This window comes from Chlamydotis macqueenii, chromosome 1, assembly GCF_036417535.1.
Source record: "Chlamydotis macqueenii isolate bChlMac1 chromosome 1, bChlMac1.mat, whole genome shotgun sequence".
Lineage (NCBI taxonomy): Eukaryota > Metazoa > Chordata > Aves > Otidiformes > Otididae > Chlamydotis > Chlamydotis macqueenii.
In genome coordinates, this window is record NC_141556.1 from 49,223,671 (window position 1) to 49,237,327 (window position 13,657).

At 38.9% G+C, this 13,657-nt stretch overlaps 1 protein-coding gene across 3 annotated transcripts in view; it reads left to right on the forward strand.

Moving 5' to 3' along the window:
* The first annotated feature begins 237 nt into the window (after positions 1-237).
* Positions 238-13,657, forward strand: part of MRPL42 (mitochondrial ribosomal protein L42) — a 221,131-nt gene continuing 207,711 nt past the window's right edge. Inside the window, exons 1-6 of one of the 3 annotated variants that reach the window (XR_015258882.1) lie at positions 238-479; positions 1,863-2,025; positions 4,667-4,730; positions 5,699-5,783; positions 6,806-6,969; positions 8,261-8,370. Coding sequence is in view for 1 of the 3 variants with exons in the window: in XM_086750472.1 (XP_086606598.1) it covers positions 1,944-2,025; positions 4,667-4,730; positions 5,699-5,783; positions 6,806-6,969; positions 8,261-8,306 (441 nt within the window). In the remaining 2 variants the exon portion in view is untranslated. Of the gene's footprint in view, positions 480-1,862; positions 2,026-4,666; positions 4,731-5,698; positions 5,784-6,805; positions 6,970-8,260; positions 8,379-13,657 lie in introns of those variants that run through there. The other 2 variants (XR_015258879.1, XM_086750472.1) reach the window with 2 other exon arrangements.

Consider the following 13,657-nt stretch of genomic DNA (forward strand, 5'->3'; position numbering starts at 1 on the left):
TCTTGTCTTTTACCAGTCTTGTCTAAATATAACCCTGCTTTGAAATGCTTTGTGACTCAGATCTCCAAAAGAAGAGTACCCCGCCCCGAAACCCACCCAGCACCGGGACCGCCGGGGAGCACCGGGGGCGGGGACGAGCGGAGGGAGTCGGTCCGCCCGCTCGCCCCTGCATCTACCCGCCGACACAAGGGGCCAGGGCCGCCCCCGCCGGCCCAGGAGCGGCTCGCTGCCGCCGCAACCGCGTTCTGAAGCGCCTCAGGGTTTGTCGCCGGGGCGGCGCAGGGCAGGGAGGCAGCTGGTGGCCGCGGCGAGGCGGCCCGCCCGGGATAGGCCCCACCCGCCGGCCCTCCCGCACTGCATCTCCCGGCGTGCCGCGGGGCGAACCGCCGCCGGAACCGGACGGGCACTCGGTGCCACTTCCGGTGCCGGTGCCTTCGGCGGGCCGGTCAGGGGAGAGTGCGGTGTTCGCGCCCGCACAGGTGAGGGGGAGGCCGAGGCCGCGGTTCCCCGCAGGCCGCGGTTGGCGGGGCCGGCTGTTGCGCTCCGCGCTGGGGAAGCGGGGCCGAGGTGCTGGGCCGCTTCGCCTAAGAGTCGCCTCCCCAGCCGCCCCCCGCCGTTGTCGTTGCAGTGAATGAGAACGCGGCCCCGGCTGCTGCGGGGGAACTGCAGCTCGGGCTCCGAATCGCGCCGTGGGAGGAGAGCTTCTGTGCTCTCGGAGGGGTTACATCGCTGTGCTTCACACTCAGGATTTACTTTAATAGCCTGCAGATCCGTTCTTATAACGGGTGCTCTTTTGCTTGCTTTGATAGATTAATGACTTTTTTTTTTAAAGCTAAATATTTTCTTTACTCTTGGAAACAGCAGGTTTTGTGTTCCTGCTTGTTGCAGACAGACTGTTAAGAGTTTTCTGTGCGCTGTCTCAGGGATGTGGGTGTCATGATTTAATCTGTAGCAGTCCTTGAGAACAGGCCGGTGCTCAAACCCCGCCGCGTTCCTCACACCTTTTTTTTGTAACGAGCTGTCCAAGGCAAGTTCTGAGCAGCTCTGTAGATGCTGTGTTAGTGTTCTCTGACTTTAGCAGCGCTTGGCACAGGTAAAAGAAAGAATTGATAATTATTTGTTGATATTGGAAAATGCACGCTTCTGGTGGTGTTCTGAAGCGCTAAATATGAAGTAGTTTTAAAGAAGTCTAGGTTCTTTTCTATTTTTTTATTAGTATATCTTTAAACCATCTGCAGTTACATTTTTAAAGCATCATTATTATTAGTTTCTCTTTTGAAGCATTTTTTTTTCCCTGTAGACAATGAAAACTTAACATGTTTGTATGTGTCTTTCTGCCTCTGTGAAATTTAGGGTAATATTTAAGGTTTTCTAAGTGATGTTCCATAGCTTTTAGGTGTATTGCTTTTAAGATGGATGAAACCAACTGCATCTAGGCAGTTGGCTAACTACAGCAAGTGTTATTTAGAAGCACTTCTGGTTTTCTACTGGGTGATAATATTTACATTGTGAATAAGAAAAGCAGGTTGCAGGAACCGTTCTGTGGAATGCACAGAAGGAAGGATGCAAAACTTAGATGAATGAGTACCAGTAGAAAAACTGTGAGAAGATCCAAGCTTGGAAACATTCCTTAAAATTAATGAGGAACCTTCAAAGAGTACCTCTAGCTAAATGAAGTCTTGTACCACGTTTGACTATTAAGGAGGCAGGTGCTAGCATCTTAGATAATAAGGACTTCTAAACAACTGACAGATTTTGAGGAATATGCTGCGCAAATTTTGTTTGTCGTCCTTAAGTTATTTAAGAAATTAAATTGTTGGTCTTTTGTACCACAAACAGTTATGAAACTGGCTTTTTTTCAGCAGGTGTTCTGCCGGAAAAAAGGGTACAGTGTCTGCTTTAGTTCCATCTTGTCCAGGACTGGTTTCCTGTCTGCTGTCAGCATGGCAGTGTCGCTTAGAACTGCATGGTCCGGCTTCCTTTGGATGCGTTCAGCAGCAACCCGTAAGCAGGCCCCGCTGCAAAGTAAGTAGTGATGAAACTGTAGAAGTCCTGAATTAAAATTGGTTCTTTGAGAGCCTCTTTCCTGTACTGTTTGAAGTAGTGGAAGCATAGAAGTGAATTTTTACTTGAACAGAATCAAGTCTGATATTCCTTCTTCTTTGCTAATAATTAAAGGATATCTCTTTTGGTTTTTTTTTTTTTTTTCTTTTAAAGCTTCCATGATCCACATATGATACTGCTCTGATTTATTAATTAGCTTCTAAATACCACTCCTCTTACCAGGGATTATATTTGAAGATTTAAATTTTTTTTTTCAGACTTACAAACAGTGGTGAGAAAAAACTACAGTAAAATCTCATTACTTAACATAGACAGCAAACAAGTGAAAACAGGCGATATTATTTTTTAGATTTTTGTCCATGTTTTAGATATCAATAGAAAGATGTGTGGGAGATAGTAAAGGTGATAGAAAAGACAGGAATTGAGGAGATCTAGTGGACATTTTATATTTTAGAGGTTAGTGGGCAAGGAGGGGAAAGAGCTCTTGGGAAGAAATACAAACTATTTGCAGTATTATTTTACTAGAACTCAACGTATTAATAACTAAGAATGGTTTAACTGGAAGAACTGAAGCATGGAAATACTAACAGAAATTCTAAATTTAAGAATTTTCTATCTAAAATATGTATTTAAATATATTGGCTATATCTAAATTTAAATTTTAGAATTTTACATCTAAAATATTTGAGAGGAAAATAGCTACAGAAAAGTTTCTTCTTGGTTCTTTCTGCTTTCCCAGTTTTCACACATTGAATGCTCTCCCCCTCCATTATGAACAGCCAAGAAGAATCATATTTGTATTAAAATTAAATATGGTCTACACAAAATAACATGTCAGAAAAAAGTTGAAACCTTTTAAATGACTTATTTGAAAACAGAAGGCTCAGAACATGCTAAGACTTGGTTCTTGTGATTGTAATTCAGTTCTTAAAGTGTAGCGGGAGGAGAAGCTTCACTGGGCTCAGAAACTTGCACGTGGATTTGTGTCAGGTTCCAGCAGTAAAGGAAGAGGTTTGCCAGTAAAAGTCAACTACAGGCGCCCTCCAGGCCCATCGTAGGCATGTGTACCTGCGCGGCTGTGGAAGGCAAGAGGCCTATGGTGTGGTTCCTAAATAAGGGACTGATACTAGTTAACACCTTACATTAGGTTTGCAGTTGGACTCAGTGATCTTAAAGGCCTTTTCCAACCTAAATGATTCTGCAAAAAAAAGGGAATAGAGTCATGGGGAAACTCAGTTGGAAGGGACTTGGAGTAGTCTGTGGTCCAGCCTCCTGCTCAAAGCGCGCTCAGCTCTGCAGTCATACCGGGTTGCTCAGGGCTTTGTCCAGCTGAGTCTTTGAAATCTCCAAGGACAGAGACTGCACAAACCTGCCTGGGCCCCAGTCCCACTAGTTGGTTGTCCTTGTGAGGAAAACATGTCTCTAAATATCCCGTCAGAGTCTCTTGTTTCAACTTACGGTTGTTGTTTCATGCCCTCTCACCGTGCACTGCTGTGAACAGCCTGGCTCCCTCTCCTTGATAACCCCAATTCTTGTACATCGTCACTGGAGGCTGCAGTTAGGTCTCCCTAAAACTGTCTGTGCTCCAGGCTGAGCCAGCTCTGGTCCCGCAGCCTCTCCCCACAGGGCAGGTGCTGCAGCCCCTGAACATCTTGGTGGGCCTTCACTGAACTCGTTTGAGTTTCTTTTATTGAAGGGCTCCAATGTGGCCATGGTATTTAGGTGTGGTCTCACAGGTGCTGAGTAGAGGGAGATCATCCCTTCCCTTGCTCCACTTAGTACAGTCCCGGATGCTGTTGGCCGCCTTTACCACTTGTATTTCTTGTGATTGCTTTCCTTGGAGCAACAAGAACCTGGCGAGGAGGGTGAAGTTCTTTAGTGTTACAGCAGCCAACACATTATAGTTTTGTGTTTTGCATAACGTATGTAGCAGTTGCCAGCGAAGTACCAATTTGTTTTTTACAATGCATGTTACTGTAAATGAAATTATGATCTTCCTTGTAAGTCATATGGTGAATGTTCTTTGCATGTATAAAAAATACGATCTAATGATGAAATCTTTAGGTATTTTGTTCATACTGTGATTTTTCTTGGGAAAACAACGCAATTTGAAACGTAAATATAGGGCATAGCTACTCGGATACGGTATTTTTTGATTGCAGTAGAAGTCTCTGTAGTAAAGTGGAACTTTTATTTAGACAGTATTTGGGTTTTGTTAATCTAAACCCGAGTATGATTATATTCCCTAATTAAGACTTAGAATTCAATGAAAGCAGATTCAGACTTGATACAAGGAAAACATTTTTTACGATGAGGGTGGTGGAACACTGGAACAGGTTGCCCAGAGGGGTGGTAGGTGCCCCATCCCTGGAAACGTTCGAGGCCAGGCTGGGCGGGGTTCTACGCAACCTGATCTGGTTGGAGATGTCCCTGCTCCTTGCAGGGGGGTTGGACTAGATGACCTTTAAAGGCCACTTCCAACTCAAACCACTTTATGATTCTATGAAAATGTAAACATTATTAAATTTGGCACAGCTCTGTTTGTTTTTACGTTACTGTTCCTTACGTGTTTGTGGTTTGTTTTTTTTTTTTTTTTTTGCAGATGGAGCTGTATATCATGCTTGCCATAAATCTACATATTCAGTTCTCCCTGAAGACTACAACTGGTACTTAAACATGCTTTGATGTGTGGCCTTTTCATCTAACGTTTATTTCAGGGCTACTTTCTCTGTCATGAAGTTGCCACATAATGGTATCAAATACATCTTCTGCCAGTTTTCGATATTTGTAATAACTTTAACTGAAGTACTGTTTTTGATCACAATGATTGGGAAGTTAGTATTTAAAAAAATAAGTGTAATGAAAAATCATGCAGGACTCCTAAATATGGTGATGACCTCAGTACCCCTGCAGTTTTCTTTGTAGAAGAGCAAAAGTAGTTAAGAGCAGTAGTTTTTATTGACACTCCTTGTTAGATCAAGTCCAGGTATTTTTGTGCTGCTACATAGGAAGCAGAAACCAGAAAAGATGATACAAATACAGCGAGAAACACAGCATCCATGTTGTGCAAGTTTTTAGGAAGCCAATGTGACATGAAAGTTAATAGGGAGGGAAGGTGAAAAGAGTGATACTCCCTCAAGTAACCTCTTAGTAGGACTTTTTGTTCATCATGTTCATTGTTTTTTACCAAATATAAAAGTGGGAACCCCAAATAGAGCTTTGTTTCCTGTTCTTTCTTTTGTAGGTGCCTTACTTATCATAAAGGCATGATGTCCTAGGTATCCTTGTCCCCATCTGTTGCTACAGTTCTATATGTAGTTATTCAAAGTGTTCAAGATTTTTTTTTTTCCAACCCATATTTGCAGCTATATTTAATAGTTTATTTTAGCCCTTTTTTCCTCTCCATCCAAAAGGGAAACATGAAGTTGGCTGGGGCTGGCGGGGGGAAGGGGAAAGTTCAGATCAAGTATTTGTGACTCTGATTTTATACGGGTTTATTTTATAGAAGATTCTTAAGAATTCATAAATGGAGGGTCAAATTTGGATTTCTTTGGGACTTGGGTTATTCAGTTGCTCAGCATTTCTGGAAATTTTAAGGGATATATTTTAAGAGTGTGAGTTTTTATTTTTATAGCAAAGTGGAACTTGCACTGACATCAGATTTGAAGACAATTGTCTGCTACCACCCTTCACTTGAGATTCCATACGAGCACACAAAAGTATGTCCAAATGTACACATTTATATTTCTTACTCATGTAAAAGCATAAGTAGTTCAGAATTTTGAGTCCTTAGGGTATCTTTTTAAATTCGAAATACTGAAGTACTTTTTATTACATGATCAGCACGTCTGTGAAGTTAAGTGAATGATGAGTGTAGCTGCTGCCATGAGGACCATTCCATTCAGCACTCCAGGTTCATAAACTCCAAAAAAAGCTTTAAATAATCAACTCTTATCTATCAGTAGTAGTTTCAATATGTTCTTTAGTGATTAAAGTATGTCTAGATAAACTTTTCCAGTGTACACTTTTTGTTTCAATTCGCAGTTCTCATGTGCTAGTAGAACACTGCAAACGATAGCTTCGTTGCTGAAGTACCCAATGTGAAAACTCTCCATTGAAAACTTGAAACATTGTAGCACTCTTTGCCTGCAGGTTACATATCAGCATTTTTAAATTCATCAGTGGTTATGTCTCAAGAAAAACAGGTGTAAAAGACTAAAACAAGGAAAAATATTTATCATGGTGCTAGTAGTTAGGTTTCAGGTTGAGAACCAACATCTTGGTCTCAGCAGATGCACAAACAACTAGGAAGTGGCATTCTTCCCTAAGGTACAAATAATCTAAAAGCCTTTTTAGCAATGATGATCATCACTATGAATACATTTCTAAATAGGAATAGTATGAGTACTTTCGTTTGAGTAGACTGAAGCTTGTGATTCAGCTAATGAGTGGTAAGGATGATATCGGCAATAATGATGACAGCAGTGCTGATTTTAGGAGTAGGGTAATCAGCTGTGGCACCTGGGGTAATTTGATGTTTCTAGACATCTGCTCCACAGTGACGTGGTTTTGTTTGGGGTTGGGGGTTGTAAACAGTCTTTACAATTACAACTGTTCTTCTATATTCCTTTAGTTTCAGCTGTTAAGAGTAAATTGTAATGCTATCTATGTAGCTTGGCTTTTTGTTTTTCTCAAAAAAAAAAAAAGAGAAAAGGAAATACATATGCTATTGTTTTTATAGCCCATACCACGGCCAGATCCAGTGAATAATAAAGAAGAAACCCTTGATCAAGTTTTGAAATCCAGATTGAATGAAAAAGAGCTACAGAACAATAGAGGTCCTACAATTGAAGAGCTCAGCAAAATGTTTTACACAACAAAACATCGCTGGTATCCTGTGGGACAGTAAGTATTTTCTGTTCAGTGTCTGTTCCTTTGGGATGTAAAAGGCGATACAGGAATAACTTAATGACTAGAATTAACCTAGGATAAGTCATGTGAGACAAGATACTGTTAGCACATGGGCCACTACTTAAAATAATAAATGCAGTGTTATGTAAATGGAAGACTGTATTTTGTAAGGTTGTTTTGTTTTTTAAACACTGCCCCTTTGGTAGACTTTGCAACTTCTTTTTTTGGTAAAATGTGTCACAGAGTAGAAGTTTCTCATACCATCTAGTTAGCTGCTGGTTCAGGTGATAGTTGCATAAATGAAGTCAGCATAAGAGAACCTAGTATGTAAAATACTCTCAATGGATATAGCCAAATACAGCTTGGAAACATGCATTGTCTATTCCTTAACAACTTTTCAGAAAAAAAAATATAATGGGATGATTCTCAGTCTTAAGAATAGCAGAGCTTTTTAATTTGAAACGGTGAAAAGTGTGCCTTGTATTCAGAAAGCTAGGAGAAGAGGTGCAAATATGCATGACTGAGCTTAAAGAAGAACTATATACGTTCAGATATACCACTGGAAACAAATGGCATTCTAATTTGTGCTACTCCTTTCCAGTCTGTGTTACCACACCTTTTGGTGGTAATTTTATAGCTGTGGAGACCTGATACAGGCAGTTTGGGGTTGTTTTGTTTTTTTTTTTTTTCCATAGAAAACTTCTTAATTATTGTGTTTTGTGAGTAGATAAAAGGAATGAAATGGTAGAACTTTCTATGGCCAAAAAGTATCTGTCACTTCAATGAGCATCAAACAGGATCTTCCTTGTTTTAGTGTGGGTAATTAAGACGAAAAAAGGGATCATTTTTGTCATGAATTATTTGTTTTTTAGTTTGTCTGCAAAATGTTACAGTATTTAACGTACAGTCTGGCATAACTCCTTTAAACATCAAGTCTCTTTGTTCTGTAGCAATTATTTTAGCCAAAGGAAAAGCTGACCATGTAATAAAATTAACTTCACACAAAGGACTGAGAATGAACAACAGCCTTTGTACCTATTCAGCTGTAGAACTGATTGGATTATTGCGTGCTTGTAGCAGATGTAGCAGTAGAAATGAGTAGCGTTATGTAACTCCATGAACAACAGAGATGACATCTAATGAATGGTGATGGGTCGTGCTTGTGGATCTTGTGTTTTGCTTACTTGTGTAACCTCCAGTCCACTCGCTGGAGGGAAAAATATCGGGAGAATGAATCAAAGAGTCTCCAAAGCTTGCATTCACTGCAGCCTTTTTTTTCTTCTAGGTATCATAGAAGACGCAGGAATCCTAATCCTCCCAAAGACAGATAATTAAGATAACTTCTTGTTCATCAGCACTTTGCTAATAATCTTTATTGGAAATAAAAATTACAGAACATGAGATGTTTGGCAATTCTGTGTGAGTGCTATAACTAAAATATACTTAACTAAATTTGTTATTTTCTGTTTCAACTGATTGACAGTAGAAAAACAACAAAACTGCACTACTCAAACAAAGATCCAGTGAAGGCTTTTGTACACGCACAATCAGTGAATGTGTTGGTGTTAGAACTGGGTGTAACAGGGGATGGAGCGCTCCAGTTAAACTAGGTCAGAGGCTTATCGTTGGTGAAGTGAATGCACAGGAGTATTGTGTCAAAATGGGAAGTCTAGAACTGGACACGTTAGGGTTTGGTGTTATTTTGGGGGATTTTTAAAATTTTTTTAATTTTTTTTTTTTTTTTTTTAGAAATCTAGTAACTGAAATGCAGATGAGCTTGAGTACTGAGGTATTTATGAAAAATATTGTGAGGTATTCATGAAAACAGTGAAAAATGTTGCTGTTGCTATATGCTTCCAAGATATCCGATTCCGTGTTTGATCCTGCATCAGGCAACTGATTATATTTAAAGCTAATGTCATGTACTGAAAATCGTCCAACTTGGTTAGCTTTTAGCTTCCAAGGCATAACTCGCCCTTCTGAATCACCCAGCATTCCCACATAGCTGAGAACTTCTGTGTACATTCATGGTTTGTGGGGGGTTTTTTTGGTTATGGGTTTGTTTTGGGTTTTTTAGTCCCACCCCAACTACCATTCAGTGAGGATGCTATGTTCGTACATAAATTGGCGTGATTGTAGCTGAGGGAAGGAAGAGCTCTTTGCCTCAGCACTGTAATTGGTGAAGACTCCCAGCTCTTTCTAGCTTACCTAGGGGGAAGGATTTGCCCTTTACTATATAAAATGCTTTAATTTAAAGAAATTGGATCTTTTTCTCCTTCATAGATTCAGCGTTTTGTAGTGCTTACATGTTTCTGCTATGAAATACTCTGTCATCCAGCACTTTTTCTCAGGAAAAGGAGATTCTTTACTCCAGTCTACCGTTTTAGGCATCAGTCTTCTGATAGAAAGGACTGGCTTGGAACATTGTGCCTCTGCAGAGATCCCAGTGATTTCATGAAGTCGTCTTAGCAGATCCTAATAAATAACCTGAAAATAATTATTCCATATACATCATACATTTTTATTGTCTTTCCTTTCCAAAGCAACTTGGATAAGACAGGAAGGTTCTTGTTCCTCGTGTTAGTCTAGTGTCATTTTGCCAGCATGTATTGTCTACGAATTTTGCTAGAAGTTGAGTACCATATGAAGTCTCTTATCCTGCTCATTGTTAGTATAAAGAACACTTACTTTTCTAAAGTTATTACTAAATAACCTTTTTTCCTTGAATTTCCCTTAACTGTGAAAAAAAGTAATGCTGGATGTGTGTAAAAAGCCTGCCTTTAAATACTTCTGGAAAATTTTACATAAAGCTAGTCTTAAGTATTTATCGTGGTATTATTTTTTTAAAAATGCATTTGTAAATCTGAATGCCAGTTAGCTGATAATGGTTTATCATGGCAGAGCACAAAATCATTTTGCTTATTTGCTCTGTCATGTTTGTAAGGTATCTAAGTCCATGTTCAAGCCTAGATCAGCCAACTGATTTTGGCTTTGTGTTACACGATGTGTTGCTCGTGTGATAACAAACGTGCTGTCATGAAGGAATGTGCATTGTGTCTATGAAGAGGATCATTGCTTACTCTGCAAGTTGAATCATGAAAAAAAGAAAATCTGCCTAGAATATAACTTTTAAAATAGTTTTTAGTGATTTGTAGTACAACAAGTTGTAATATTTTCATCAATTCATGGTAGCTGGTACTGCCACCGGTCCATAAATGAGAAACTTGCATTCTACGTTTAGTGTTTTGTTATGTTCTGCTGCATAAAATTGAGCCATCTTTATTTTTGGAAAACTGAGACTTCATTTGTCATCGTTTGACTTCACTCCAGTGTAAGAAAACATATCCTTGGACTAATTTAAACTCTCAATTATTTTCCTCTTTCTTCTCCCCAGTACTTTTGCTTATTGCTGCCTAATTCTTTTAAGACATTTTGCTTTACAGAAACCTCCTGTTACCACATTTGTCTGTTCTTGCCTGTCAAACCCTGTTTATGATCAAACATCCACAATAACTGTGGAAATGTTGGATTTCTCAATGTTTCCCAAACATTTTTGGATTCTTTTCAGGCATTTTGAGGGCTAAAAAATCTATGATGTGCTGGACTGCTATCTTTAAAGTACTTCCTCTTCTGACCAGTTACTGGCAACTGAGCCTAAAACAGATGTTCAGTACATGTACCCTCTGCCATTTTGTTACTACATTAAATCATAAAATTGGTATTTTAAAATCTTTCCCTGCATGACGCTGCCACTGTCAATCTTTCTGTGTTCTCTTATACTAAATCTTTCTCCTGGGTCATCTGAAGCATGACCTAATTAAAATCCTACTGTCACAGTAATTCCAAGCTGTCATCCTGGTTTTCTACGTCTTGAACAACTACATAAAGCTGTCCTTGTCTGTTTCTCTTCCCTTGAAAACTTGGAGTTGGAAATCCATCCATTGGATTCTAGTCCTGCTTCTACACCAAAGAACCATCCATTTGAAAGTTAGTTTGGGACTTCTGTTTTCTGTTGTTCTTGGTCTTTGTGAAAGTTTTGAAAACTGTAGTTGCATAGAATTCACTGAATGTTAAGTCCACTCTGGTGTCTTTGTAGCCAATTTTAAGCACTCAGCCATTTGCTTTGTATCTAGTAGTTAAGTGATTCAGACCTTGTTAGGCTCATTGCTGTGGACAGTATACAGTTGGCTACATCTTAATCATTATTTTTTTAAATGTCTCACTGAAAGTCTTCTCAGCTGTGCTTGCTAGCATGCCATTAGAAAACTCTGTTTCAGTCAAGTATCAAAATGTTTTTCCTCAAATCAGACCATTTAAATCTCTGTTCCATTTATTTTGACGTCCTAGTGAAAAGAAAATTCTTTTGCTTCCTCCAGTTAGACCTGAGTTAAAAAAAGGAACATGCTTTTAAAGCAGGTTTTTGCCTTTCCTCTGTGTAGATGATGTTCTGCAGATTCTTGGTACTACCACCAGGAGGCAATCTTGCACAGTAACAACTGGATTTGTCTAAAACCATAGAGGATTTAGCTGTATCATCAAACTTTACAGTGAGACACATGCATTAGCTGCTCTTTAATTAAATTTGTAAGTACTTAAGAAAAGAACTCCCTAGCAGGTCTGAAAGTGTTGGATTCAAAGGGTCAAAGATTATTTTGTGGGATTTGCCTGTTTGCTTTGACCGATTTGACTTTTCTAACGTGCAATAGAGATGCCACCTTCCCGTTTTCAAAAAAGTGAGCCAACAGTGGAGCAGTAATGGGACCCAACTGCCAAGTACACCCATGTGATAAGTTTCATGTCTTAATACTTCAGTTCATTGTGACTATAATGGAAGGAGCAGTTATTCATCCATCCCTTCCTGCCCCTCCAGTTATTTAGACCTACAGGAAAGTTCTCCTCTTCTTGTCCCTTTACTGTTGTAATAGGCCTGAATTTCAGCTGCAATGTCTAAGTTCATTGCAGCAGCTCTGTTATAAGTCACAGTAATAATTGCTATTTAAAGCCACTATGCATTTCTCAGTTATTCCAGTCTTCATGAATTTTAACATCTACTGTGCTATAATTTCTCACATGCTAATTCCATCCTCAAAACCAGCACAAAGTTGTATAATGAAGAGATCAAATAGATGTAGACTCCATTCCTCTTCAATAACAGCGGATGTATATTTTGTTTTCATGCTACGATATAATAACATTGACTTAAAGCCCGCCATTCACTAGAATACATGTCAGATAAATTGTGTACCTACAATACATAAAAGTTGGATTCATCTCTAAGATTAAGACAGCTACTAATTAGACATCTAAGCCTGAGTTAAGCTTTGTAGGCTCCTCGTATAGTCAACTGACAAAAAAAAAAAAGTACTTAGACAAGGCAGTTGGTCTTATTTTAAGATTTTATTGTCTAGAATATGTCACACTAATTGTTCTCCGGAGGTGCTTTTCCCTTCTTTTCTGTGAGGGAGTACGAAGCTTAGTTGAGACTGATGCCTGTATCTTAGCCAATGAAAGCAGTCTTACCTTTTGGTTTTAATTTAAGAGAGCATATATGTAAAAGAAAAATACTCCACTTAAGATTAAAACACTTTTGCTGTTTCTGGTAGCTTTCAATAGCATGTAGTCTATATATTAAGATCCTGTTTTCTGTATAGAGTAATTCACACACATTTCATTTGTAATTTTGCATAAATTTTGTATAGGACTTTAATCTCACCTCCTTATATTTAATCAACCCTCCAATACTAAAAGATAATACTTAAGTTATTCTTTTTTGTTTAATTTGGTGTGTACTTACAGGAGAAGTAAGATGCTTATGTATTTCATGTATCTTTATAGCACTTCTTCTAATGAGCTGATGATCCCAACTGTTGCCTCAGGTACTTCTAGAAAAGTTAACACGATAAATTATAATTATCTGAGAATGTAAATACTATTTGCACAAAATGTTAGTTCCACTGCATGTAACTACAGCACATCAAAAGATGGGAGCTATGTGGAAGCGGCATGAACCAAACAGGACTTCAGTCAGCAATTTTGCATTGTGTGGCTTGTAGAGAAGTAAAGGTTTATGGCCTGGAGTACCACTAATGAAGTGTCATGATGTAGATGAGAAATTATAATCTATGATGTATCACAAAGTTTTTCACTTTGTGAGGCACCACAGGAGGTTGGAATGGCCAACAGAATGGAGAAACTTTGCCAACTACTAGTCTTTCTGAAAAATCAAGTAAGTAAGAAATACAGAAAACAGTTGTGCTTATATCCAGTTTTTCTGCTTGTCGAGATGAGAAGCAGTCTTGGGTCAGAGGCAGTTTACCATTTTACATAAGGCCAGTTTTGACTGCTACCGAAGTTTACAATTCCTCAGCAAAAGAATCTCCCTACCAGCAAAATATGAGATACAGAAAAAAAAAAAAAAATCTGGAAGAGCTGTTTTTAGCATATCTTCTGCTGAAACTAATATAAGTTTAACTATGTAAGTATCACAGAGAATTCAAATGAACAGTGACAAGTGACTGTTAAATTAGGCTACTGCATTAAGCCATTATGCAGAATAAAGAATAACCTAATTAAAAGATTAAATTGTTAAAGCATGACCCTTCTGTACAAACATGTATTTCCTACTCACTAGTGCTAACAAAACAGAGCTTTATAGTTTCATGTAAAGATTAGTGTTTCCTAA